The 27,353-nt window shown below is 40.7% G+C and overlaps 1 protein-coding gene across 1 annotated transcript in view; it reads left to right on the forward strand.

Moving 5' to 3' along the window:
- The window catches only part of LOC105026579 (glutamate receptor ionotropic, NMDA 2C), a 61,248-nt gene that overhangs the window by 26,775 nt on the left and 7,120 nt on the right, over window positions 1-27,353 (forward strand). Inside the window, exons 7-17 of the mRNA XM_034292062.1 lie at window positions 6,931-6,996; window positions 7,136-7,324; window positions 7,833-8,179; window positions 8,295-8,409; window positions 9,667-9,878; window positions 15,991-16,159; window positions 17,149-17,302; window positions 18,113-18,238; window positions 19,102-19,331; window positions 21,562-21,722; window positions 21,963-22,150. Coding sequence (XP_034147953.1) covers window positions 6,931-6,996; window positions 7,136-7,324; window positions 7,833-8,179; window positions 8,295-8,409; window positions 9,667-9,878; window positions 15,991-16,159; window positions 17,149-17,302; window positions 18,113-18,238; window positions 19,102-19,331; window positions 21,562-21,722; window positions 21,963-22,150 — 1,957 coding nt within the window. The remainder of the gene's footprint in view (window positions 1-6,930; window positions 6,997-7,135; window positions 7,325-7,832; window positions 8,180-8,294; window positions 8,410-9,666; window positions 9,879-15,990; window positions 16,160-17,148; window positions 17,303-18,112; window positions 18,239-19,101; window positions 19,332-21,561; window positions 21,723-21,962; window positions 22,151-27,353) is intronic.

Raw genomic sequence — 27,353 nt, forward strand, 5'->3', positions numbered from 1 at the left:
TTTGTCTTTTTACTGGGAGTTGATATTATTGTCTGTCCTGATGAAGATGTGACCTGTCTGTCCTTCTACTGGGAGTTGATATTATTGTCTGTCCTGATGAAGATGTGACCTGTCTGTCTTTCTTTCTACTGGGAGTTGATATTATTGTCGGTCCAGATGAAGATGTGACCTGTCTGTCTTTCTTTCTACTGGGAGTTGATATTATTGTCTCTCCAGCTGATGACGTGACCTGTCTGTCTTTCTACTGGGAGTTGATATTATTGTCTGTCCTGATTGCTATTAATGTCTGTCCTGATGAAGATGTAAACTGTCTGTCTTTCTACTGGGAGTTGGTTCTGCTCTGTGTCCCCAGGGGAATTACAGAGGCGGTAACCGCTCCAACCATTTCCTGTCATATTATCATTTGCGACAGTCTGTAAGATAGGCAGTATGTGACAGCTCAAAGCCAGGGAGAATGCCAAGATGTGCAATTGTGTCCAGGCATAATCTTATAGAGGTCTAAAAGCAGTCATTCTAGGCTCTAGGGAGCTACTGTATGCTCACATTGAAAAAGATCCTGTTGTGATGGTTTGCTCAGTGTCCAATAGTACAATACTGATCAAATATATCTTTCTCTAGGACTTCAACTGAGAGTCTGAGGAAGGATGGATGCAAGTAAAGGTTTTAGCACAGTGAGCAGAAAACCTGTAGTGAGTAGATTTCTCTAATCTGTAGCAAGGAGATTTCTCTAACCTGCAGTGAGTAGATCCCTCTTACTGTACCTATAGCAAGATGATTTCTGCAACATGCAGAAAGGAGATTTCTCTCTAATAATCATTCATTTCTCTCCATAGTCTACTTCGGTACATCACTTTTAGTTTTACTCCATAGTCTACTTCGGTACTTGAAAGGCGAAGGTCTGGTTAAAGTAATGTCTCAGAAATGTTCTTCTACCCCCAAACCACTCTACTGCCTCTAGTCTATACCGTAATCAGCCTAAGGTGCATTACCCTCCATAAGTATTGTGACAGTGAATATTGTTTTCTTGTTTTGGCTATACTTTAAATCAAACAATGACTTTGAAGTTGACATACAGGTTTTAGTTGATCGTATTTGGCTATGTGGGGCTCATAATAACATTCCCTGTAATGTTAATGTTTAGAGAGAGAGTACCCTCCATATGTCTTTATTTAATTTCATTGTTCACTTAGTTCATATTTATTCTAAATTCATGATTGGGTTAATGCTGGAAATGTGTTCAAATCAATGTTTGTGCAAATGCATAAGGCTCTGCTTCGTTTATAGTGAGTGATGCTCAAACAGGCATGTTGTTATAGCGATCCTACAGGACAGGGGGCGCCCACGGAAGAGAGGCGGGGCGTGAACTAGAAACAGAAGAAGATAGTTGAGGAGTGTTGTGAACACGCGCAGAGTTTTAGTGTACTGCTAATAAATGCTGTGGTAATGTAAACAGTGAACAAGATTAAACGAACCCATCAAATTACGTCTTGGAATTCTTTCATTTCGACATGCAACAGCTACGTATTGATTTCACTATTTAGAAATGACAGCACTTTTTATATACAGTCCCCCAATTTCAGGACATAAGAAATATCAGGACAAATATTGGTAATTTCAGTAATGTTTCGAATTTGGTCGCATGTCCTTTGCTCTACAATACTACCTGAAGTATGAACCCACCAGATGCTGGGTTTCTTCTCTGGAGATGCTCTTACAGGCCTGTACTGCAGCCATCTTTTGTTGTTATATTTTTTGAATACTTTTGACTTAAATCTCATCTTCAGCAAATGCATATTGAATTGGATTTAAATCTGGAGATTAACTTGACCTGACAGGAACTTTCTATTTTCCTAGCCCTAAAATACTCCCTAGTTGTTATGGCAGTATGTTGGGTTCATGTTTTTCTGCATGACCATCCAAATACTTTTACTTTAGCAGACAAGGCATGTATTACAGACAAGATGTTTCTGTAAACTTTAGAAATCCTTCTGCTGCTTCCCCCAGGAGTATTGTCATCAATGAAAACAACTGAGCCAGTTTCAATAGCAGCCTTGCATAATCAAGCCATAACACCGCTGACAACATATTTCACAGATGAGGTAGTTTGCTCCTTATATCTAACTTTTCTCTTGCCTTTACACTCCTAATTTCCTTTTTTACAGACCTCTACAGGCTTTTGTCGGTACTATAAGCTGCTGATCCTGTTTTTAAGGCTAACAATTGGTTTGCACTCTGCAGTGAAGCCTATGTAGTTCTGCCGTTGAAGTCTTCTGTGGATGTTAGTGGCTACAACATCCATGCCTTTCTCCTGGAATATGTTCCTGATCTGTCTGAAAGTTTTTATTATCTCTTTTTCTTTATTCTGGTAAACATTCTTTGATCATCCATTGTAGATGAAGGTCTTACCAGTGAAGTGCTTTCCTCTTTTAAATAATGTTCCATACTGTTGTTCCTAGTAGCCGTAAAATTTTGTCTATGTTTCAGGTAAATAATCTTCTGATTCTCTGCCTCCTAATGGCTTTGTTGACTTTCATCAACATAGCTTTGGTCCTAATGATGACAGACATCAATATCAGACTTCAAAGGCAAACGCAAAGCCTATAATTAAGACTTGACATTGACTGCTCACTGATGCCTGCACATATGATGCAACAAACATATCTGACAAACCAGAACACCTGTCACAGCGATTATCCCAATATCTTTGGTGCCCTGAATTTCGGGAAATACATAAAAAACGTGTTGCTTCTCAACAGTTAAACCAAAATGTGGAAAACATGCACTCATATAGAAAGCTGAGAATCTATACCGTAACCTAATAGCAATAGATAGATAAATTATAAATTATATCACAGTGCTAATACTTACAGGGAGCATTGAATGTGGATGTCGGATATGTGCAGGCACAGTATGTGCCTCTCTGTGAGGGAACATAACTGTTGCGATGTTGTAGGAGTATGGTGGAGTACCAAGTTAGGTGTGCAATGACTGAGATGTTGTTTGTATGTGTCTCTAGTGTGCTCATGAATAAAAGGTTATAATGAACACTACCCGCTACACCGTGCTTGACTTGTGCCAGAGGTGTTCAGAGGAGAACCAAATGTAGAACGTAATCAAACAAAACTGGCTTCTCTACAAAGCCAGTAGCCTTGCCTGTCCCTGTCCCACTTTCACACACATTGGTATAAAAAAAAAACATTGATCAAAGTGGTGTGAAGGCAGGATTTGCGAGGAATAGCAATGGACACTGGGCATTCACACTGGATTCCACACGTTTCCTTGCTGCTAATCTGTTAATCTAACCTGTGCGTGCCGAGATTACAATGCACTGTTCCAAATTGTGGGAATATCTCCTTCCATCTCTCCTCTGCACCTTCTTCCCAAGACACACCAAATAATAAGGCCTCTCCCAACTGACCATGTCCTCAAATGGTTTCTAAATAAGGGATAAGGATTTAGAAGAAGACAACTGAAACACATTTGTAAGCATATAACTGGCATTATAGACGTAGATTTCTTTCTATATCAAATAACAGTTTCCTTCCCCAAATATACTTGGATGGATTCAGTCATGGGACAACTTTATAATAACATGTAACTGCAAACCCCAACTTAGCACATAAATACATTGTATCTCAAAATAACAATCAATTCTTTAATCAAAAAAGGTCATCAGGCAATGTTAATGTCTTCTGTGTAGAAAAGAACATCATCCCACTAGGCTGACTTACTGCTGTATATGTAAATGTTTCTGAGAGGCTTATCTTTCCCGAATGGGGTCATCACTTTTTGCAATTTAAACTGTTTAAAAGTTAGAGCTACATTTAGAAAGAAAACTGAAGCCTCTTATGTATACTCAAGCAAATGCAGTTGAAGAATGAAGAGATTCTCCTGAGACCCCATCTTCCAATTTGATGACCCCACGTAGAGAATTGTGTTTTAGTCTTTTTCATCCACAAAAAACCTGACAACAATGTTCCAAACCCCTGTTTTTACAATGTTCCAAACCCCTGCTCTAAACTGACCGGTGCCTGGTTTAGCAATAGTATTATCAGTAGATAATCTGACTCCATATTGTTTTTAAATACAGTGGGGAGAACAAGTATTTTTATACACTGCTGATTTTGCAGGTTTTCCTACTTACAAAGCATGTAGAGGTCTGTCATTTTTATCATAGGTACACTTCAACTGTGAGAGGTGGAATCTAAAACAAAAATCCAGAAAATCACATTGTATGATTTTTAAGTAATTAATTAGCATTTTATTGCATGACATAAGTATTTGATCACCTACCAACCAGTAAGAATTTTGTCTCTCACAGACCTGTTAGTTTTTCTTTAAGAAGCCCTCCTGTTCTCCACTCATTACCTGTATTAACTGCACCTGTTTGAACTCGTTACCTCTATAAAAGACACCTGTCCACACACTCAATCAAACAGACTCCAACCTCTCCACCATGGCCAAGACCAGAGAGCTGTGTAAGGACATTAGGGTTTAAAATGTAGACTTGCACAAGGCTGGGATGGGCTACAGGACAATAGGCAAGCAGCCTGGTGAGAAGGGAACAACTGTTGGTGCAGTTATTAGAAAATGGAAGAAGTTCATGATGGTCAATCTCCCTCGGTCTGGGGCTCCATGCAAGATCTCACCTTGTGGGGCATCACTGATCATGAGGAAGGTGAGGGATCAGCCCAGAACTACACGGCAGGACCTGGTCAATGACCTGAAGAGAGCTGGGACCACAGTCTCAAAGAAAACCATTAGTAACACACTACGCCGTCATGGATAAAAATCCTGCAGTGCACGCAAGGTCTTCCTGCTCAAGCCAGCGCATGTCCAGGCCTGTCTGAAGTTTGCCAGTGACCATCTGGATGATCCAGAGGAGGAATGGGAGAAGGTCATGTGGTCTGATGAGACAAAAATTTAGCTTTTTGGTCTAAACTCCACTCGCCGTGTTTGGAGGAAGAAGAAGGATGAGTATAACCCCAAGAACACCATCCCAACCATGAAGCAGGGAGGTGGAAACATCATTCTTTGGGGATGCTTTTCTGCAAAGGGGACAGGACGACTGCACCATATTGAGGGGAGGATGGATTGGGCCATGTATCGCGAGATCTTGGCCAACAACCTCCTTCCCTCAGTAAGAGTATTGAAGATGGGTTGTGGCTGAGTCTTCCATCATGACAACGACCCGAAACACACAGCCTGGGCAACTAAGGAGTGACTCCGTAAGAAGCATCTCAAGGTCCTGGCGTGGCCTAGCCAATTTTCAGACTTGAACCCGATAGAAAATCTTTGGAGGGAGCTGTAAGTCCGTGTTGCCCAGTGACAGCCTCGAAACCTGAAGGATCTGGAGAAGGTCTGTATGGAGGAGTGGGCCAAAATCCCTGCTGCAGTGTGTACAAACCTGGTCAAGAACTACCGGAAACATATGATCTCTGTAATTGCAAACAAAGGTTTCTCTACCAAATATTAAATTCTGCTTTTCTGATTTATCAAATATTTGTCATGCAATAAAATGCAAATTAATTACTTAAAGATCATACAATGTGATTTTCTGGATTTTTGTTTTAGATTCCGTCACACACAGTGTTCTCCCCACTGTAAATGCTAAAAGCATATTACCAACTCTAATTTTGTCATTTATGTAAATATATTTTCATATATTTAAGACATTAAAACATATTTGAAAACATCCAAAATATAGTATGTAATATGTGTATGAAATATATTGCCATACATTAGTAATACATATAATACATTAGTATATGTTTAAATAAAATATAGGCACATATTAAAAATATATGTTTTCGAAATATATGTCAAAATATAATAGTTCCGTGTGGATTATAAACAGCAGACATATCTAAAACACTCCCCCAGATAATCAGTAGCATTACTTTACCTTTGCTAACACAATGAGCACAAAGGACACAATCCCACATAACTGAAGCAAAATAACAAAATGGATCAGGTGTTGGCACCAGTTGTTCTCAGTCTTGCAACACAGACAAACGTTCTACAAAGTTTGGTCCATAATCCATACAGTGCAATAAAGCATATCAGAATATTCCCTTCATGGGGAACAAGGGAAATCCGAACCCTTCAGATAAATGTCCACAATAGTGTTCATTTCATTATATTCCAATTTACTCAAAGTTTCACACCTCCACAGGTGAGCTCAGGAGTGTGGCGCTGATGGCCCACACCTGGTGTTCCAGATCTTTAGAGAAACAATGTGATGCAAGACACCTGATTAAAATCGCCAAGGGTCTGTTGGAGACTTGGTGTGGCCAGACGCTCCTCTTCACTGAACACACTCCCACTCTTCCTCAACAGGCATTTCTCATTACACTACAATACCACTGTCCGATGTTGACAGAACTTGGGTGACTGATGTGTCCTTCCATCATTGGTTTGGCCCAAAGGGGCAGTGGCAATAGTTATCAACTGAAATTCTTTAGTTATATACAATATTTAACTGTAACCTATTGGTCTAACAATACGTTTAGCCTGGGAGAGGGTGATTTTGGAATTGGTTTGATTTGAGATTTAATCTTTTTTGGAGACCCGTCTTTTTGTTAACTATTTGTTTTTGTGACATATACCCTTTGTTCTCTTCCTTCCATCCATTATATATATATTTTTGAATGCAACTCTATGGTCTTTAAAAGTTTCACATGAATCAGTGTTGACAGCGTGACTCTGACAGAATCGACCCTCACAGCCAATTGCGTACCTGTGTCCGTGTGTTGGATGTAACAGCAATAGGATCGACAAAACCGGGTGTGGAGATCGTCTACTAGAGAGATCAAGGAGATGGAGAGTGTGCGTCTGTTTTATTTTGTCTGGTGTTTGAGTGCTTAGTTGACAGTGTACAGTTTCATTGTGTAGAGCTAACCTACCCCCCCTTCTCATTTTCCAAATGAGGCTGAGGGCTCCACATTCCTACAGATGGGTGCGTCTCTGGAGCAGCAGACGGTCTGCATGTTCAAGGTACACACCTTGGTTTGTTGGTTTGATGGTCACCTATAGAGCCCCCTTCAGTATGATGTCAGAATTGAGTGTTACTGTAATTCTAATGCTAAAAATGTGCATCCTATTTATGTATTTAATGTTCACATCTATATTCCAGTTAATGGAGGAGTATGACTGGGGAGACTTTGTAGTCATCACAAGCATGTTACCCGGATATGAGACATTTGTGGACTATGTCCACTCCTACACAGACACCTCCTACTTCCTGTGGAGGCTACAGGATGTCCTGTCTTTGGAAATGTCCGTTGGGACCAGTGATGTCCGTGCAAAACGCATGTTACAGCAGGTATGAGAGATATTTTCAACCACCCAAAGTAATGGAGAGTGAAAAGAGTGAGAACATTTGGAATTTTATAGCAGGCAGATGTGTGCCCATGAAGAAGTCTGTTCATTACCCAGAGTGCAAAAGTGCGTATGCTATAATTTGGCATCCCATTATGATATAGCTATGCAGCACTGAGATTAGAATCTGCAGGGGATGCACAATCCAAACGCACACCTGCCCAAAATGCTCAATCGGGGTATTGTATGCTGTTAACCGCTGGAGAAATTACAAGGTATATTAAAGTCTGAATGCCAATGGGGGTACAGAAAACATATGTAAAACTTACAAAACCAGCACTGCCTGTCTGCTGATGTACTTCTGCACTTTCTTTGTCTTAAACTTTCGTCTAAACCCTGCCTTCTGCACCACACAAGGCCTCTTTCCTCTTGGCAGGTCGTCTTTGCAAAAACACATTTATTTGTAACTGACCTGCCTTTAAAATAAAGGTATACATTTTCTCTCCCTCTAGATTGATTCCCAGGTACTCCTGGTTTACTGTTCCTATGAAGAGGCCCAGTACCTGTTCCAGGTAGCTGGTGAGGTGGGTCTATTGGGGCCTGGTTATATCTGGATCCTCCCTTCCCTTGCTGTGGGCAACCCAGAAAGCCCTCCACCTATCAGCTTCCCTGTAGGAGTGATTGGTGTCACCACTGACCACTGGCGGAAGAGTCTGAAACAACGTGTCAGGGAAGGGGTAGCGATAGTGGTCAAAGGAACAGACAGTTTCAGAAGACATCAGGGGTTTGTTCCGGAAGGACGCAGTGACTGCAACACACCAGTGAAACGGAACAGCAACACCAACAACACATTTTTCAGGTGATTGTCAAGACACACCCCCACCTGTGTCTGTGTCCATTGGTCATGGAAATAAGGACACATGCTGAACGTGTGTGTGTCGAAAACAAACTGAATGTGTGTGTATGTGTTGCAGACACATGCTAAACGTAACATGGGAGCGTAAGGACTTGTCGTTTAACAGTGATGGTTACCTGACCAACCCCTCTATGGTCCTCATTGCGCTGGACCGAGATAGACAGTGGGACAAGGTATAGTGTGTGTGTGTGTGTGTGTGGGGCTGTGTGCATACTGTCCAATTGAATGCCCTATCTCTAAATGTCTTATACATTTGCATAGCATACATTAATGTAATCAATACATCGTTTTTTTCCCGGTTCTTTCCTACAATCTCCCCTGGTCATAGTTTGTGTTGTCACACTTGTGTCCTTCTCCCAAGGGTACTCAAACACATGCACAAAACATAAACACACACATACACCCACACGCACGTAAACATACACCTCCCAAGGGTATCCAAAGAGGGTGTGGACTATAGAAAAAGGCCAGAGAGTAATCTTATTGCCACTGTTGAACTCATTTATTCCTGCCCTGACACAGCAAGCCTACTTCATCACTGTCAGGCAGGTGTGTGTGTCTGAGTGCTTTTTTTTTTATATGTATCTGTGTGTGTGTGTGTTCATTGTCTGAAAACACAGGCAGGTCCGCTATGCTTTTGGCAATGCTATGGAGTTAAAAACACATTTACTCACTCCCTCAAAAATAGCTTATTCACTACACAGCAAAAAAGGCTTTCCGAAAAATGTATACAAAATACAGCTACATCTTTATTCAGGCCTTTGTTTGTAATTTCATTTTTTTACATACTGTTGAGAAAGCATTTTTTGCAGTGTGGACAGAAAGTGGAAGTGCATGTGTGTTTTTGGACAATGTTTATTTCATACCGTCTTGCTAAAATGACACTACACACTAATTTTGGACACGAAGTCAGAGGAACACACAAGCCTCTTCCTCCTTTTCCGCTTTCCTCCACTCTACCCTCTGAGTAAGGAGAAGAAGAGTAATAGAGGAATGGAGGGGTGTAGTAAAAAGTTAAATAAAAAAATGACAAAAGCGAATAACAGTTAAAACAGCATTGACATTCATAGATTCAGACACAATAGTGGGGGTTGTTTACATGCAAATAGTGTTGTAGCTATGTCTACTTTTTAATAAGCCTATAAATCAGCAGAGCCATGACTGAGGCATAGTGACGGGGGCTCCAGGGAACAGGGGCCCCGGCTGACAAACAGAGCCCCAGCAGGGTTAACCCACAGCGGGATCTAAACAAGAGGATCATTGGGTGCTCTGGAGCTCTGCTAGAGTACAAGGTCACGATCCACTGGATTACCCTGGATCAGCTTGTCTCAGATCTATAGCACTCAGAGTGGGTTTATTCCACTGCTGTGCATTCATCTGCCTACCCTTTCACTTAACCCCCCACTCTGTCTCTATCCCCGTCCCCTCAGGTGGGGACACTAGAGCGGGGTATTCTCCAGGTGCGTTACCCGGTCTGGCCTCGTTACGGGAGTTTCCTGGAGCCCGTATCAGACGACCGCCACTTGACGGTAGCCACCCTGGAGGAGAGGCCCTTCGTCATCGTTGAGGACGTGGACCCGGACACAGGCACCTGTGTACGCAACACTGTGCCGTGCCGACGCCAGTCCAACCGCAGCGAGAGGTACACAGGCATGCACCCAGCTTGTTTTGGAGAGAGAAACCCACAGTACTAACACAGCCGGTCACAAGTGTCTGTTAGGTAGGGCGTTTTTTTACACTTTGGTGCGCTACATTTTAAACCCTCAAACACACCGAAACGAGGTTACATACACACTTGCACATTCAGTGCGCTGTTCGTTAGAGCGCCCTGGCTGTTTGATTCCTAAAGCTGTGTCAAAATATGTGCTCGACTATACCATGAGTGAGATGGATTACCGCCTGACAGAAACCATTTGCACACCTATTACAAGTCTGCTCCACACCCCTTAGACATTCACTGTGTGCGCGGGGACAGTGTGTGCATGCGTGCACGGGGACATTTTGGATCCACACACAAAATAACTGATGGCGTATTAATGGAAGTGTGCGCGCGTGTGTGTGTGTATGGGTTTGTGTCAGTGTGGGATATTAATGGGAGCGTGTGTGTGTCTGTTTTGGTTTGTGTCAGAGTGGCATATTAATGGTTGAGAGATGTGTGGGAAGGGTGGTTGAGTACGATGGCACATTGATTGGTAGTAAAGGAGATTTATCTGCCAACGCCGCTACATCTATCATGGTAGGATAGAAGCAACACAACGCTCTCTCATCCTCGTCTTCGCCTCTCTTTCTCTCTCTCTCTCCCTCTCTACTTTGCTTGGGAACACTCCAGGAAATCTGAGAAAATCTGAAAGGAGAGAGCCAGAGAGGACAGAGATGGAGAGTTAGTGAATGTAAATCAGAGGGCGTTAACCATTTTAATCGTATGTTGTCGACACAGTGGCAAATATTAGTGTAATCGAAACTAAAACTCCTCTTTCGGGCAGTGGCTGGTTTCACTGGCAATATAACTGAAGTCCAATAGTGAAAGATGCAATCCTAACTAAGCTGACAGGAAATATTCCCCTGAACATTAGATGATATTACTATTAACTTCCAGTATTTCCCTCTTATTTGACTAGATGTCTAAAAAAACTATTTCATTTACATCAATCACCTGGGGACTAGTTACAGAGGGTGGAGAGGGGATGAATGAGCAAATTGAAATCTAAAGATGATTAAGCGGCTATAATGATTTTATGGCCAGATTTGAAATGTAGCCATGATTCTACTGTTAAAACCCCCACTGTTACGATAAGTGCCATTCTGTCTTTTGTGATTACAGAAAGTCAGGACACCTATTTAACATCCCATCTGAAATTGTGTTTCTAACAGATTTGCATTTGCATTCAAATAGTAAAGAATGTATTAAAACTATGTCTTAGTGTATGCTGAACTGTATGTGCATCTCACCACAATCAGCAATTATGATATTTCAATTTTTTTGGAATCCATCTCAAAAGAACAAAATATATATTTCAAATAATATATTCATATGTTTTTCTTCTGAACAGAAAAGGCCCCACCCCCCTCATCCCTCCTGTTAGACACAGGTCTTATGTGGATTTAAAAAAAAAAAAAAAACATAATTAAATTGATTTAATTTAATTAACTTCATTTTATTTTTCTCCAGGACATCAAGATAAACAAGATAAAAATGTGCTGTTGTTGTTATTGTTGTGTGTAATCTGCTCAGGGCCTCTAAAACACCCTGGACAATCAACACTGGGTATGGATCAAACTAAGAGTCTCAAGGAATAAGACAATGTCTAGAGTTGATTGATCAGGTATGAATGTATTCCAAGTTATCGTCTCCGTGTTACTGATATGTCAGTGTCTTCCTTCTCCTTCTATCTTGCCTTGACGGGACCTGTTACGGCTGTGTTGACAGACTGAAATGCATTATATAAAATATATATATTTGCTTAAAGTGGGATTCCTTTTGAAGAACCCATCAAACAGCGAAGGTCTAGCGCTGTCAAATAAAGGAAAACTTTTATAACATTTTCCCTAACCTGTTGTTTTCTGAAAAAACCTATTCCTGGTAATGTAACAGGTTTTCCATGACAAATCGAAGGAGGCAAATTCTCAATTTTATATTTACATTTGAGTATATTAGCTGTCACTCTCATCCAGAGCAACTTACAGTCACAATTCAATACGAGTGAATAAACCTTACTCAATGAAGAGTTCATCAGCAAAGTCAGTTCACAAAGGCATTGGTGACATGGTGGGAGTCATCTTGAATCAGATGTTCTTGGAAAATGGGAGAAGCTAGTTCCACCACTAAGGTCTAAGAACCACAAAGGGTTTTAACTTGGCCAAGCCATGGGATGGCCAAGAAACCTGAGGTTTTACTGAACGTAGTGAAGGGGAGATACCACATGCTGCTCTATAGGCAAACATCAATGTGCTACTATGTGTACTTTCACTGCAATGTCACACCATTGCTCAAAAATATTATCAAGGTTAGAGGGGGCAAAAGAGGGATTTCTCCAAAGCAGGAGTGACAATGGTGAAATGGCAAAATTACCCCGAATTTCTTTCCATATGGAGTGTGCTACATGACAGCAGCAATTGAAAAGGGAAGCTAGATATCAAATATAAAAAGCCCTCTCCACCCTGCATCTTGGTAATCAAACAGAAATATTTTCTTGTGTGTTTTATAATCTCAGATGAGTGAGTTGATGATTGAATCCAGTTGCTTAAAATGTTGCTTAAAACAACTTTAATGTTATTACTTTTCCAAGAAAAGAGAGTTCTCCAAAATGGTATGTTTGCTTTCAGTTTGCCCATCACTGGGCGAGGTTTGTTTTAAGTAGGGAAGAATATTGTTTCATAATCTAAATCCCTAAGTACTGTACAATTGTTGGAGGAGATATTAAATGCTAGATGCTCTGACCAAGAGTGGCAACTGTTTTGACATAATATCAATAGTATTCCAGTTGATTCTAATCACGATTTTAGGACTGGGCTTCCAGGTCATTTTAGAGTAGACCTGGGTCTTTTGTTCCAATTCTAAAATCAGATTGTAATTATTTTTTTTTTTGGGGGGGGGGGGGTTCTTTTGAGTTTGCATTATCGCGTGCACAGCTGCAGGAAGATGTCTGCTTGTTTTGTGAGCTAACATTAATGCAGCCGGGCTGGATTCCATGACAAGGAAGGGTTGTGTTAGAGGAAGAGTCAATAATTCAGGGGTCTTCAACCTCTTCGGGCATGAGGACTATTTATAAAAGATTAAATAAAATGTGCAGCCTATCATTTGATACAAATAACACATGAATATGATATACTTAAAATAAGTAGGATGTGCTTGCTCATGATGTACTCCAGAACACAGATTAATCGATGCCTGGGCGATAGCGTTGAAGTCATCTCTCCTACCGTGATTAAATCATAATTCCTAACAGGACTGCAACCCAGCCCTTGCGAAAAAGGAGTGACAAACTCAGCCCAACAATCTACATTGCCTGATATGGGCTGGGACCTGACCTCTCTTAATTGGCTGTTTGAGACCCTGGGTGTTCCAAGAGGTGAATGTAAGCCCTGCGGTCCTCTTGTTTGTAGTTGTTAGGGAGTTTTGCACAGCGTGAATAAAAATTTGTGAATACACCCGTGTATCAGAGAACTCCATTATCTGTCCCATCATATCCAACTCCTTACAGCTGGCATGGCATTAGCCAGACTGAAAGCTCCCAGCTACAACAACCAGCCAACACAATTAAACAAAAGCAGGTTGAGCATTATTGACAGTGGGGGAGGGGACAAACCATGGGAAAATAGGTTACAGGCTTCGTGGTAACTTAAACATAAATTGGTAGTATAGTGGGCTAAGTAATTTATTGGTCAAAATAAGAAAGTGTGCATTCCCCCACAGGACTCTGCTTAATTATTAATAATTAGATAAAACTTTAATGTCCAAAATGTACAAACGTCAAATAAATAGGAAGTGTTATTTTTTTTAAAGGTAAACAACCTTGTCAAATAATCTTCTGCATCCCACAGTGAAGAAATAACCTTTGCTGACCATGGAACACAACATGCAGCGTAGTAATGAAGATTAGAGCTAGACAGAGAACCAGTTTGTAGAATCTGGCCATCACTTGCTGATATTTGGCACGCTCTTTGAAAAAATTCCAATGGCGCAGTCACAAAACTTCAGGGGGGCTCTGGAATGCTTGTCTGATAATTGTGGAACAAGCAATAAAGAGTGACAGCCTCTGCTGAGGCCAGAACCTAGGCAGTACAGTGTTCAGCCAAACTTTCAAGATCAGCAAAGCAGTATTTTGGTGTTGATTACTTTCTGGGTGTCGGTGTGGTATTTTGGTGTTGATTGCTTTCTGGGTATCGGTATGGTATTTTGGTGTTGATTGCTTTCTGGGTATTGGTATGGTATTTTGGTGTTGATTACTTTCTGGGTGTCATTGTGATATTTAGGTGTTGATTACTTTCTTGGTGTCAGTGTGGTATTTTTGGTGATGATTCCTTTCTGGCTATCGGTGTGGTATTTGGTGTACCTGTAACACAGGTGCATAGCCACACCAAGGGGAGGGCAGAGCACATCCCTGACAATGGAACTTCTTGCCCTGTTCCAAACTTCTTAAATTTTACAATTATGGAAATCAATGTGTTTGTGGGAACTTTCAATTCTTTGGCAATTTCTTTATTACGTTCCCCATAAAACATCCTCTCTATTGTGTGTGCATAGTATACAGCAATTTGATACCTTAATAATGAGTATGAGGTACTAATGTTATGTCAACCAATGGCATGTCCATGTTTGAGAGATACTGTGTACTGAATATGTAAATATAGCATGTATTAAGTATAGATAGCACACATTTCACTCACCACTAGATAAGGCCACATAAAAACAGTTACCTATAGGCAAATGGATTATAAGGACCTGTTTTAGAAATCTCATGAATGGCCTTAAGAATCATGAATAAAAACTTAAAGGTTGTTTATAAATCAGTAAATGACTACACTGTTGTATTAATTATTATTTACTGAATAAATGAACTATTAATAAACTATTTATTAATGCTTCATTTTGGATAATTATTAAAATGTTTCCCTCATGTGTTTTCCCATCACAAGCAATAAGCATTTCCATCAGATTCCAAAAGGTATATTTTCAAACGCCTGACTGAAACAAAACATGTAAATCGTCCTATCCACTAAATTCACTTCATCCACCATTCTTTCTACTTCATTCTCATAGTAAAGAATGCCTTTCGTGTTTTTGTTTTAGATTTATCTCTTCTTCCCTCTGGGCACATCGTCCCTTACTGCCGTCGTTTCAGAAAGGAACCCTTGTGTAGCTGAGGCATTACTAAACCTTAGGGGTGGATGGTAGATAGAGGAAGCAGTTTAACGGTCATGTTGCACACACACACACACACACACACACACAAACAGACGAATCAGCACACCTTGACAGCACAACTCAGAGCTCTTAACCTGCAGCGTTTAACCAAGGCAGCTGGTGAGATGAGGGAGAAAGGGACATACCTGTTTACTCTAGGTGTAACAACAACCAACCCTCCCTCACTCCTTTCCCACCCTCTCCCTTTCTCTCTTCATCCCTCTCGTTCTCTTCATCCCTCTCGTTCTCTCCATCTCTCTCCCTCCACCACACCTTCTACCCACACATTACTGGACGGTGGGGTTTGTGAAAAGGGTGCAGGTACGAGATAATCACTCCTTTGTATATGTGCCAATGGTCTTCCTAACACGCTAATGGCCAGCGTTCAGAGTGTGTCTACGACACTCAGGTGTCCGTCTGGAATAAGTGTGTGTGTGTGTGTGTGTGTGCGCGTCAGCCAGCGCTTTTATATGTGCATCTCTGTCCATGACCGTGGGAGTACCCTGGTTGCAACCTGGCCTCATTGGAGGTGTGTGGAGCTTGATGTCCTGTCGTCTCTCCTGGCTGCAGAGTAGATTCTTAATTCCCAGTCCTTACTACGGACTTCAGGCCACATCCCTCTGATCTGCTCTGATTCTGTTTAGTTGATTGATTCACAGCCATCAGGACTCACTTGTGCTACTGTTTATGAGGTCAACGATAGGACCTACAGCATTAGAACAATTACAAGTATTTTTTTTCCCTTTCAAAACGCTCTGCCAAACTGTGTCTCTCTGAAATATCTCGGGTCTCTCTGAGGTGTGCTAAGGTGTGTTGAGATGACAGTTTGTGTTTGTATTCACTCCAACAGTATTATTGGCCACTCAGAGCCCTACATCAAGCTCTGCTGTAAGGGGTTCTGTATAGACATTCTGAAGAAGTTGTCTCGCACCATCAAGTTCTCCTACGACCTCTACCTTGTCACCAATGGAAAACACGGAAAGATTATTGGTGGGATGTGGAACGGCATGATCGGAGAGGTGAGAGGCACACTGACACTGGAACTGTGGCGATCGATCTTCCCTTACTGTCTAGATTTAATTTTGTTGATTGTATGTTTTCAAATATTATATTATTTATGAGTGGTCAAAATTTTTTATGCATACACAAAGTTGTTTCTAAAATATGAATATTGTATACTGTATAAACATAGGCAATATGAGATATGACATGATTAGATATTGCTGTTATAAGCTTCTTTCCCTATCCACGACACTAATCAAGAGCTTCATGGTTTGTTGGTTAATATAATCATGATTGTTGAGCTGGAACGAAATCTACCACACCCATAGCTTTCCAGGACTAGGCATGCAGAACATTACATAATATTTAATTTTTTACAGCAGAGGTGGTTGGTAGCTTTGAATGTTGCTAGTTAAAATTCCAGACTGGTCGTTAACTTAAACCTCAACTGGCTTCCCTGTACAGCTCTTGAGTTTTTCAAATATTTTTGTGCCAGGGACTGGCAAAGCATGGTCTTATTACTGTGGGGACCACTTGTGTAAGAAATGTTGGCTATATATATATATATCTTTATAATACGTGCCTACTAGCCTAATGTAGTGAATTGTTTTAACATACTGTGGTCCTTGCATTTTCTATTTTAGGACATATTGGGGCTATTTGAAACAATTATGTGATTACATAAAAAAGTTGTATTTGGTCTTTAGGCTACTCCTGGACCAATTCAGGTCTGCAGCAGCACATACACTAGAGGCCCATTGCACCACCCTAGGAAACCAGTTCTCAAAGTATATTCCTACAGTAGATCCTATTTTCTTGTGATATGACATGATATATGATACTGTATGAATGTATGCTTGTTATGTTTAGATACCAACAGAACATCTATTTATCTATTCATAGGAAACAACGTTCGCACGAATCGCCGATACTTTACAGATGTAAAGATGTAACAACCCGCTACTCTCGTTTCCTCATCTCCTTTCCTTCCTGTCTCCTATCCAAGGTGTTCTATAACAGAGCTGACATGGCAATAGGCTCTCTCACCATTAACGAGGAGCGCTCCGAGATCATCGACTTCTCTGTGCCCTTCGTCGAGACTGGCATCAGCGTTATGGTTGCCCGTAGCAATGGGACTGTCTCCCCATCTGCCTTCCTCGGTGAGAGAGCTAGACTGATCATTGATTGATTGACTTTTGATAACGAGGTCAGCTTAGTGTTATAACCACCAACAGTTTACATTAGGATATAGGTAGCATAAGCTGCTCCTAGATCTGTGCCTAAGAGTAATTTACCTGGAGTGTTGGCCGGGATACCTCTCCCCTTGGACACAGCAGGACAACAATCTCCCACAGGAAGTCGTACTCAGTACGTGTGTGTGCTTGTGTCGGTGTGGCCTACTTTACTGAGTTGGGTCTCAGTGGTCTTTTTCCGCTTTAGGAAACTTTGGATTAAAGTTTTATCCTGCAGATACGATTAAATCCCACATAAACTCAGAAACAACAAAATCACAAAGGAAACAAGTTGCCTCTGCTACTTCCCTCCCCGAGCTGCTCAGTATGTACAGTGTAATTGCCATGTTTCAGACTGGCTGTACACAAGCTAATACGACGAGCTAAGTCGTGGATTTAGAATATAATGATTATATTTCATTAATCTATAGACACTATGCAGACATTGTTTTTTGGGCAAGTTCAAGAAAACAGATTGTTTTCAGTTCCTAGGGGACTTCTCACTCATGCCCTCTTCTTCCCTTTCCCTGTGCCTCCCTGCCTTTCTCCTTCCACTACTCCCTCCCATACCTTTCTCTCATTCCCATCCTCTCTTTCTCTCTCCTTCCCTTCCTCTTTACCTCCCGCTCTCTATATTTCCCTTCCTCAATCACTCTCCTTCCCTTTTTACATCCCTCCCTCTCTATACCTGTTTTGTAATATCTCTCTCCTCCCCCTGCCTCTAATTTGCTTTTCCAGAGCCCTATAGCCCAGCAGTCTGGGTGATGATGTTTGTAATGTGCCTGACGGTGGTAGCTGTGACTGTATTTGTGTTTGAGTACTTCAGCCCTGTTGGTTACAACCGCAGCTTGGTCAGTGCCAAAGGTGAGTTGAGACAGAAATGTGTACTGCCCTGCCTTTAGAAAAGACGGGAAACACAGGAGACCTGGATTTAAATTCAATCATTAACACTGTTTATTCACACAAACAAAAGAAAGTTAATGAGAGGTGTTTAAGGGCTACACCAAATGGTAACAAACTGTCTGATATATTAGAAACATTATTAGGCCATAAGCTACAGTCAGTAGGTAATTAAGAATTTTCGGGTGACCTTAGGCAAGTTACAACACAGAATGTCAGACAGAGAGTCTATGGGAGTATTGGTGCTTCGCTTGAAGACAGCCAATCACATTCCAACATGCTGAGCTGTCAGAGTTCGCTTTCATCTCACGGTCTAAAAGGTCACTTCCTGGTTTAATTAGCGTTTGTCGCTAGGCTAAACTGACAGAGATGGATGTGGCTTCTGTAAGTTGGGCAAGATGGATGGGCTGAGACTGTGTTACCCAACATGACACACAGCTAGGGGCAGGCTAACGGCTTACCCCTCAGTGGCTAGGCTAATGCCAAGATCACTGATGTTGCTGGTTTGATCAAAGTGTATTAGAGCACCCTATGAATGGATGTCTGATTTGACCTTTCCAGCTCTCAATAGGGGCCTGTAGAAGTATCTTTCTTGAACGTGCATGATACTGTCATTAATAATTTATGAATATGGAAATATACATATAAGGAACATGTTTATTGTGTTACTTAGGTTAGAGACCTTTATAGATAATGTATGGATTTACAGAGATGAAGTTTATTCATCCAACATCTGCTAATAAGGCTGTTATGATACCTACAGTTTATTAGGCATACATCTCTAACCCCCTTTCCTCACCTCCCTGCCTCCCCCCTCTCCACCTCAGCACCAGGAGGTCCTACCTTCACCATAGGGAAGTCTGTCTGGCTGCTATGGGGCATTGTGTTCAATAACTCCGTCCCAATCGAGAACCCTAAGGGCACCACCAGTAAGATCATGGTGCTGGTATGGGCCTTCTTCGCTGTAATTTTCCTGGCCTCCTACACTGCCAATCTGGCAGCCTTCATGATCCAGGAACAGTACATTGACACAGTGTCTGGACTGTCTGACAAGAAGGTAGGACAACTAAACAATCCTGATAACTGTTGTCTTTGGGTTTGCTCTTTCACAGATTATCTCTGTCAGTCAATAACACACAAACACTTCATTGATCTTGGTATTCCTCGACTTAATCAAAAGATACATTTAATAACATTTGTAACATTTTATAATAAATGTTACAGATGTCATTTATTCAAATTTTTTTTATCAAAGGGCAGAAAAACCCCTTATTCTACCATAAATTTCCTACAGGTTAAGAGATAAAATAAATAAATAGACATTGCGCCTGGTCTATTTCACTCCTTACACACATTACAAAGTGTGAAATCCTGACTAATAAAAATAAATACGAATAATTGTGTATTTTTGGGTGGGTGACCCCCTACTAGCCTATGGCCTCCTAGTTGGTATATGTGGCAGGCTGGCCCTGACTGGGACAAATAAACTGACACACACATACACAGATTGACAAACAGAGGGAGAGAAAGACCCTTAGGGCAGGATTTATGGAGCCAATGCTATATTCCTCTCAGAGAGTTTGTGATTGTGTATCCAGGCTGGGATGAGCAGCTTGACCATCAGTAATGCCTGGCTATATTAAATTCTGGTTTCACTTACGCAGATATATCTGTGTCAGTGTTTATAATTATAATTAATTTGACTAATATATAGCACTTTTCTAGGCACCAAAAAGCTTCAAATAGGGGGGTGCTGAACAACATATTAATAAACCTTCCTACACACAAACACTTACCCACCCAGACTTGCATTTAAAGAAACTGAGTACCCTTAATAAACTATTTGTCCACACATCCTAGCATCTAGCTCTAAATGTGAGACTTACTCTAACCTTTACACTAACCTAACCAGGCCCGGCACTAGAACAGATTTTATTTCCATGGGCGGGGACATTTATCCTACTTACCAATGAAGAATAATAACTTCAGCAAGAGGGATGGAAAGCAAATAATTTTAGCATGCATAGCCTACTGAGGCTATATAGCAAAATACACAGCTGTCAATCAAATTCAAAAGCTTTTAGTGGCTGTTTATCAATTCCAAGTAAGCTAAAAACATACTTGTGTCCTTGAGAAGAATGCTCTTTCCAAACGCCCTTGCAAGAACAGTCTTCCAAGATCGCGAGGACAGAGAACACACCTATCTGGATTGAGATGCATGTGTACTTGGCTATTCCGCAATACCCCTCCACTATATGAGGGCTGTAACCTCCTCGTAGTCCCTGAATAAAATATTAATGTGAATATGAACGGCAGAAAGTTTTATGGAGACTATAGCCATAATCATATGAAAGTGAAAATCAACTGCAATTCTAAAAAGCTGCCCCTCTCTACCGGTACTGTAATTACTTAACTTAGCTAACGTTAACTAGCCTCTCCACTGCACTGAATAACGTTAACTAGCCTCTCCACTGCACTGAATAACGTTAACTAGCTGATTGAAAAGTCAGCTATAAATTAGCCGTTTCTTAAATAAATTAAGCAAATAGTTAAGTACAGTATTGGGAAGCATCTTACACAAACTATTATTTTGGGGCAAAGCATTCTCGCTGGGGGGGGGGGGGGGGGGGGATTTCCCCCTCGTGCCACCGGGTCTGAACCTAACTCTAACTAATCTTAACTACACTGCCCAAAAACGTAACCTACCCTAAACCTAATCCTTAATGCCTAAATTCAACCTAATTCTAACCCATAACCTCATCTTAACTCCAAGCCTAAAAATTGTACTGTCTATGTGAGGACAGGCAAAAACATTCTCACTTGTGTAAAATTCAAACCAGTCCTTACTTTGATAGCAAACACACACACACACACACACACAATCCTGTCTTAGAGAGGTCCATCAATCTACACAGAACAGTGCCCAAGGTCAATCAACAGAGAATAAAAGGCCCTATAATAAAGTTTCATTGACACTAATAAAAGTATGGGTTCTATGTGATTCTTTCAAATGTTTCATACCTCTTGCAATCTGAAACCTCTCAACTGTCCTGTAACGGCCCGGGAGTTGACTAGATTGAACTCAATCTATAGTTACTAAATCACTCAAATAGAACAGCCTTGAACTATACACTATTTAATCAAAGTGAAAAGAGTAGAATTGCATTCAATCAAATGAAAGTGAATTGAATGGAACTTGCATTTAATTGAATCAGGTTCAAATTAATAGAACAGCTCTGAATTAGATCTCATTGAGCTGAATCTCCTCTCTTCATCTCTCCATTCAGTTCCAGAAGCCTCAAGAGCACTATCCTCCATTTCGGTTTGGGACAGTCCCTAACGGCAGCACAGAGAGGAACATACGGAGTAACTACCCTGACATGCACACACACATGATCAAATACAACCAGAAAGGAGTCGAGGAGGCTCTGAACAGTCTCAAGACAGGGTAAGAACCCGCTACCCTCGACACGCAGCTCTTCCTTAACGCACTTCAACTTACTGTTAGACCAAAACTCATTGCCTTTAAAACACATTGCAGTCCATTAACACAATCACTTCACACAGTCCCGTTTACTGGGAAGAGATCCATGTGGCTCTCAGTGCAGATCTTTTTTAATGTTTTTATTATATAATCTGATGAAGCATGACATCACTGTCTAATCCTTCATCTCATTCAAATCCACAGAAAGCTGGATGCATTTATCTATGATGCAGCGGTGTTGAACTACATGGCAGGGAAGGACGAAGGGTGTAAGCTGGTGACCATTGGCTCTGGGAAGGTGTTCGCAACGACAGGCTACGGCATCGCACTGCAGAAAGACTCCAGCTGGAAACGACCTATAGACCTCGCCTTGCTGCAGTTCCTAGGAGACGGTGGGTCACACACATATGTATGTGGGGGGGTTGCACACTCACATACAAACACACACACTCACATACACACACTCACATACACACACACTCACATACACACACACTCACATACACACACACTCACATACACACACACTCACATACACACACACACTCACACAAGTTTGTATGGCTACCTTCACGGGGACCAGAAAATACAAATCGCATGCTCCCTTGCCCTAATCTTAACCCTAAACCTAACCCTAACCTCAATAAAGTAACATGTATGCCTAAACTTTTGCCTCATGGGGACATGCAAAAGATCCCCATGAGTCAAATATTTTCTGGTTTTACTATAATCATTGGGACATTTGGTCCTCAATGCTGTAGAGCTGGCACTGTTCCAGTTTCTTGATGACAGTGTGTGCAGTCACACCAGGGGAGGAGCTTAGAGAGATAGTTAATATCCTCCATCACAGGAGGGAGGTGTGAGGTTGATAACTACTGCGGACATACACACGCACACACACACACACACGTGTTGAAAACCAGGCTTCCGTAAATGTGAAGCCTGAGGGAAAAACAGCTTAATAGTGAGGATGTGCATCTCTCCTTTCAAGCAGGGTTCGGTGAGCATTTCGATACATAGGCTAGAAATACATATACAGGAAAATTACTTCTAATGTGAAACAATTCGGTGGGATTCAGCTTGATTATAGGAAAGGAATCAATGCGATTCGATACGATTCAGTGCACAATATTTGTTGTGTGGAACACAGCATTCATTTTTCATTTAAATCTGTTACTGACGGTGCTCAGGTGCCAGGCCTCTCTGAGAGAAATCTGTGAGCGTATTTCTCTGAGCCAAGTGGCCCTCTGTGTGTGTGTGCCTGTGTGTAAGTGACAGAAAGACGCCTATGGTGTTAGCACCAGAATTTAACCATAAAGCAGGCTGAGCATCTACCACTATCAGATTATTAGGGACAGTATGCTTTGCGTCCCTACATTTTCAATGTGATATCCCCAACACCAACTGATATACCTTTTTAGCAGAATTAAATAGTTTTGAGTTAGTCATATATCAGATGTTTATCTATAGGATTTGGCTATGACATATACAGGTGCTGGTCATAAAATTTGAATATCATCAAAAAGTTGATTTATTTCAGTAATTCCATTCAAAAAGTGAAACTTTATGTATTTTATTCATTCATTCCACACAGACTGATATATTTCAAATGTTTATTTATTTTAATTGTGATCATTATAACTGACAACTAATGAAAATCCCAAATTCAGTATCTCCGAAAATTAGAACATTACTTAAGACCAATACAAAAAAATGATTTTTAGAAATGTTGGCCAACTGAAAAGTATGAACCTGAAAAATATGAGCATGTACAGCACTCAATACTTAATTGGGTCTCCTTTTGCCTGAATTACTGCAGCAATGCGGCGTGGCATGGAGTCGATCAGTCTGTGGCACTGCTCAGGTGTTATAAGAGCCCAGGTTGCTCTGATAGTGGCCTTTAGCTCTTCTGCATTGTTGGGTCTGGCGTATCGCATCTTCCTCTTCACAATACCCCATAGATTTTCTACACTGGACTTTACACTGGACTTCAAGCAACGTGGATTCTGTGCCTCTCCTCTCTTCTTCCAGAATCTGGGACCTTGATTTCCAAAGGAAATGCAAAATTCACTTTCATCAGAGAACATAACTCAGCAGCAGTCCAGTCGTTTTTATCTTTAGCCCAGGTGAGACGCTTCTGACACTGTGTCTTGTTCATGAGTGGCTTGACACAAGGAATGCGACAGCTGAAACCCATGTCTTGCATACGTCTGTGCGTGGTGGTTCTTGAAGCACTGAGTCCAGCTGCAGTCCACTCTTTGTGAATCTCCCACACATTTTTAAATGGGTTTTGTTTCACTATCCTCTCCAGGGTGCGGTTATCCCTATTGCTTGTACACTTTTTTCTACCACATCTTTTCCTTCCCTTCGCCTTTCTATAAATGTGCTTGGACACAGAGCTTTGTGAACAGCCAGCCTTTGCAGGTGTTTTGGGTTAATTAGCTGATTAGAGTGTGGCACAAGGTGTCTTCAATATTGAACCTTTTCACAATATTCAAATTTTCTGAGATACTGAATTTGGGGTTTTCATTAGTTGTCAGTTATAATCATCAAAATTAAAGGAAATAAACACTTGAAATATATCAGTCTGTGTGGAATGAATGTATACATTATACAAGTTTCACTTTTTGAATGGAATTACTGAAATAAATCAACTTTTTGATGATATTCTAATTTTATGACCAGCACCTGTATAACACAGTGGAGGATTTGAAACCACAGAAGTGAATGGCTTTGCCCTTTAAAAAGAATGCAGTTTTAAACTACAAAAGAGAGAGCTTTCTTCTTCCGCTCTACAACAAGATGGTAATACCGATAAGTAATATATGCAATGTGCTGTATGTTGTATGTTGTGCCCTCTATGTAGCCTCCACAAGTCTGCTGTTGAAAAACAATTGTCATTATGCATTTTAACTTCTAACATATGCATGCACGCCAATAACATGATATTAAGATGGCAACCGACCAACTATATAATTTGTCTTGTAAACACCTTACTCTGCTTATTTAAATCAGCCTAAGGTCAAAAATCAAAGCAGCAATTTACATTTGTATTTGATCAGCGCCTGTGCTAGCACCGCCAGGTCAACCTCCTTCTGTCAGCGGTCATACTACCACGTATGTATTTTTCTTTCAATGGGCAACTATTCAAACATTAATGACTCTCATCTCACTGGAAAGGGCTTTGTCGATTAACTATTACAATTACCAAATGCTTAATTGGCTATAGGCATATTGTTTGTTTGTATTTTTGGTATTTTCGAAGATATACAGGTCCAATGGCTACGAACCAAACCGTTGCAAACTGGCTGTCAAATGTCCACGGTGATCAATAGACAACTGATGACCAATGAACTATTTAGGCTACACTTTTCAACATATGCTGAATTTAATGTGTAAACAGCCATAATCAGTTATGCGCAAGTAATTGAGAACCATTGAGATTCATATCACATAATTATCAAAGGCCAAGTGATATCTGTATTAAGTAACACCTGTGGTATTCAAATGTAATTGTTTGAACCAGGCAACCACCTGTTAACACACATGCACTCGCTCAAACCTGAACACCAACACATGCCGGCACATTCACCGTGCAAACATAGCCCGTGATTATTATAACTGTCAGTGATTCATTGTCAAGCGAGCAGCCAATATTGCCCAGTGTAGTGAGGTGGAGAACAAAGTGGCACGATACGGAGAAGCCAGGTTGCACGTGGGCGTTTATTTTAACTCAAAACACACATGAAAACCAAAGCATCCAGGGATTTAACAAATGGACCTGCCTTGCGTCATCTTCACGTTCTGAGAAACAACAGCACCATCAGTACTTTCAGACTCTCCTCACCTGTCCATGTGGCCTCTTTGTCCTTGTTCTGGCGAGCCCTGTATAGTCTACCACCAAAAGTATGCAGAACTTTTAGTCCGAGGAACTACTTTCGAGATTCCTTCAGCCCATTGTTCTGTGCGTTTCCACTGCAGTCTAAAGACCTACGAAGATTAGGTAAACCGCTGACGTAAATCCTCACTCTGATGTACGCCATACAAAGCAATGCAACAGCACCGTAACCATGGAGGAGATTGAAGTTGTGCTGATGTTGATCGTGATTTATTGGATTTCATGAGCTATTGCGGAGATGGACCGTGAGATGACTGGCGGATTCACGTGATCGTTTTTTTCTTTATCTGTTGTGATAAAGGACAAATACAAACTGTCTCACTATACATTTGGTTCCAGAACTATTTATTTACCGGTATCTCAAAAAATGTAGGTGAAACATACAAATGTGCAAAACAGAAGTATAACTAACAACAAACAACTTGTTTTATTTTCTCCCGGCACTGTTTCCCATTGTGAATAATATTCAGCTCACTTAATATTTTCGTGTACAGCTTTTCATTAAGGATCTCCGTCTGGATTATGGTCCTCAGCATAAACATGCAATAAGGCTTGGACTTCGTCTTCGGTGGTGTTAATGTGAATAGATAATGCATGCTGGTTCTCATCGCTTTCGATGAAATGCACTTTACGTTGCTGTTTGAATAAAAGACGGTGTCTTTCTGCTACACATGAAAGACGAGTGCACAATAAGCTCCCATGTAACTTAAATTATCCACCCAGCTTTTGTATCATCACTCCGTATTGTTTGTGTAAATACTACACAAACAATACGGTTTGGAGAACAATCACGTACTGAAATGAGTACAGAGTTAAAATTAAAATAGGAACTCAAAGGAAATGTTGAAGGAACATTTAACTTCTTGCACAAAATCTAGAAATTCTTCAGAAGGCAATATCTGGGTAATCACAGTTGGCACAGCAGGGTTGGGTAGGTAACTTGTAACTCTAATCCGTTAAAGTTACAAGTTACCTGTCCACATTTGTAATCAGTAACATAACTTTTTGATTTCTCAAACTCAGTAACATAATCTGATTACTTTGAATGACTTTTAGAATACTTTCATATTAAGAACACAAATAGGAATAGCCTATAACCAACGAAACACCTTTTGCGGGATCAATCAATGTTAGAGTTTACATAGCTGGCCAAAAACGGAATTCACATTATTTTACCTTATGGTTTGTGTAGGCTACAGTGCCTTTGGAAATGGGTTTCTAAACCATTGCTTTTTACTTTTATATGATTGGGCTACATCTCTACATTACACACTAAAGCTCTGTCAGATATTCAGTCATTCCAATTGAGCCAATAAACCTTGATCTTCCAGAATCTGACTTTATATCTGAACATAACCCAAAATCTAATGACGCTTAAGCCTGTTCTGTTATTTGTGTTTTATTCATGTTTTTAATTGCTTCTAAACATTGTTGAAAAATAAATGGCAATTACTGGAAAGGGTATTGACATTGTTGTATATAAAAATTAAGATATCCGTAGCTTTTCTTGCATGAACTAAATCTGCAGTAGTCTGATGATTTGCTCCACAACCAACATTGTCAAAATGTTGCAGTAACCTCCGGCACGCGAATGCACGTTTGCAATCGTGAACACCCGCATAAAAATAAGATTTACCCGCATAGAACGTAAACTGCGATTATTATGGCCACCAGTGATGGATTTTCAAAATGCAAAT

This window comes from Esox lucius, chromosome 5, assembly GCF_011004845.1.
Source record: "Esox lucius isolate fEsoLuc1 chromosome 5, fEsoLuc1.pri, whole genome shotgun sequence".
NCBI classification, from domain to species: domain Eukaryota; kingdom Metazoa; phylum Chordata; class Actinopteri; order Esociformes; family Esocidae; genus Esox; species Esox lucius.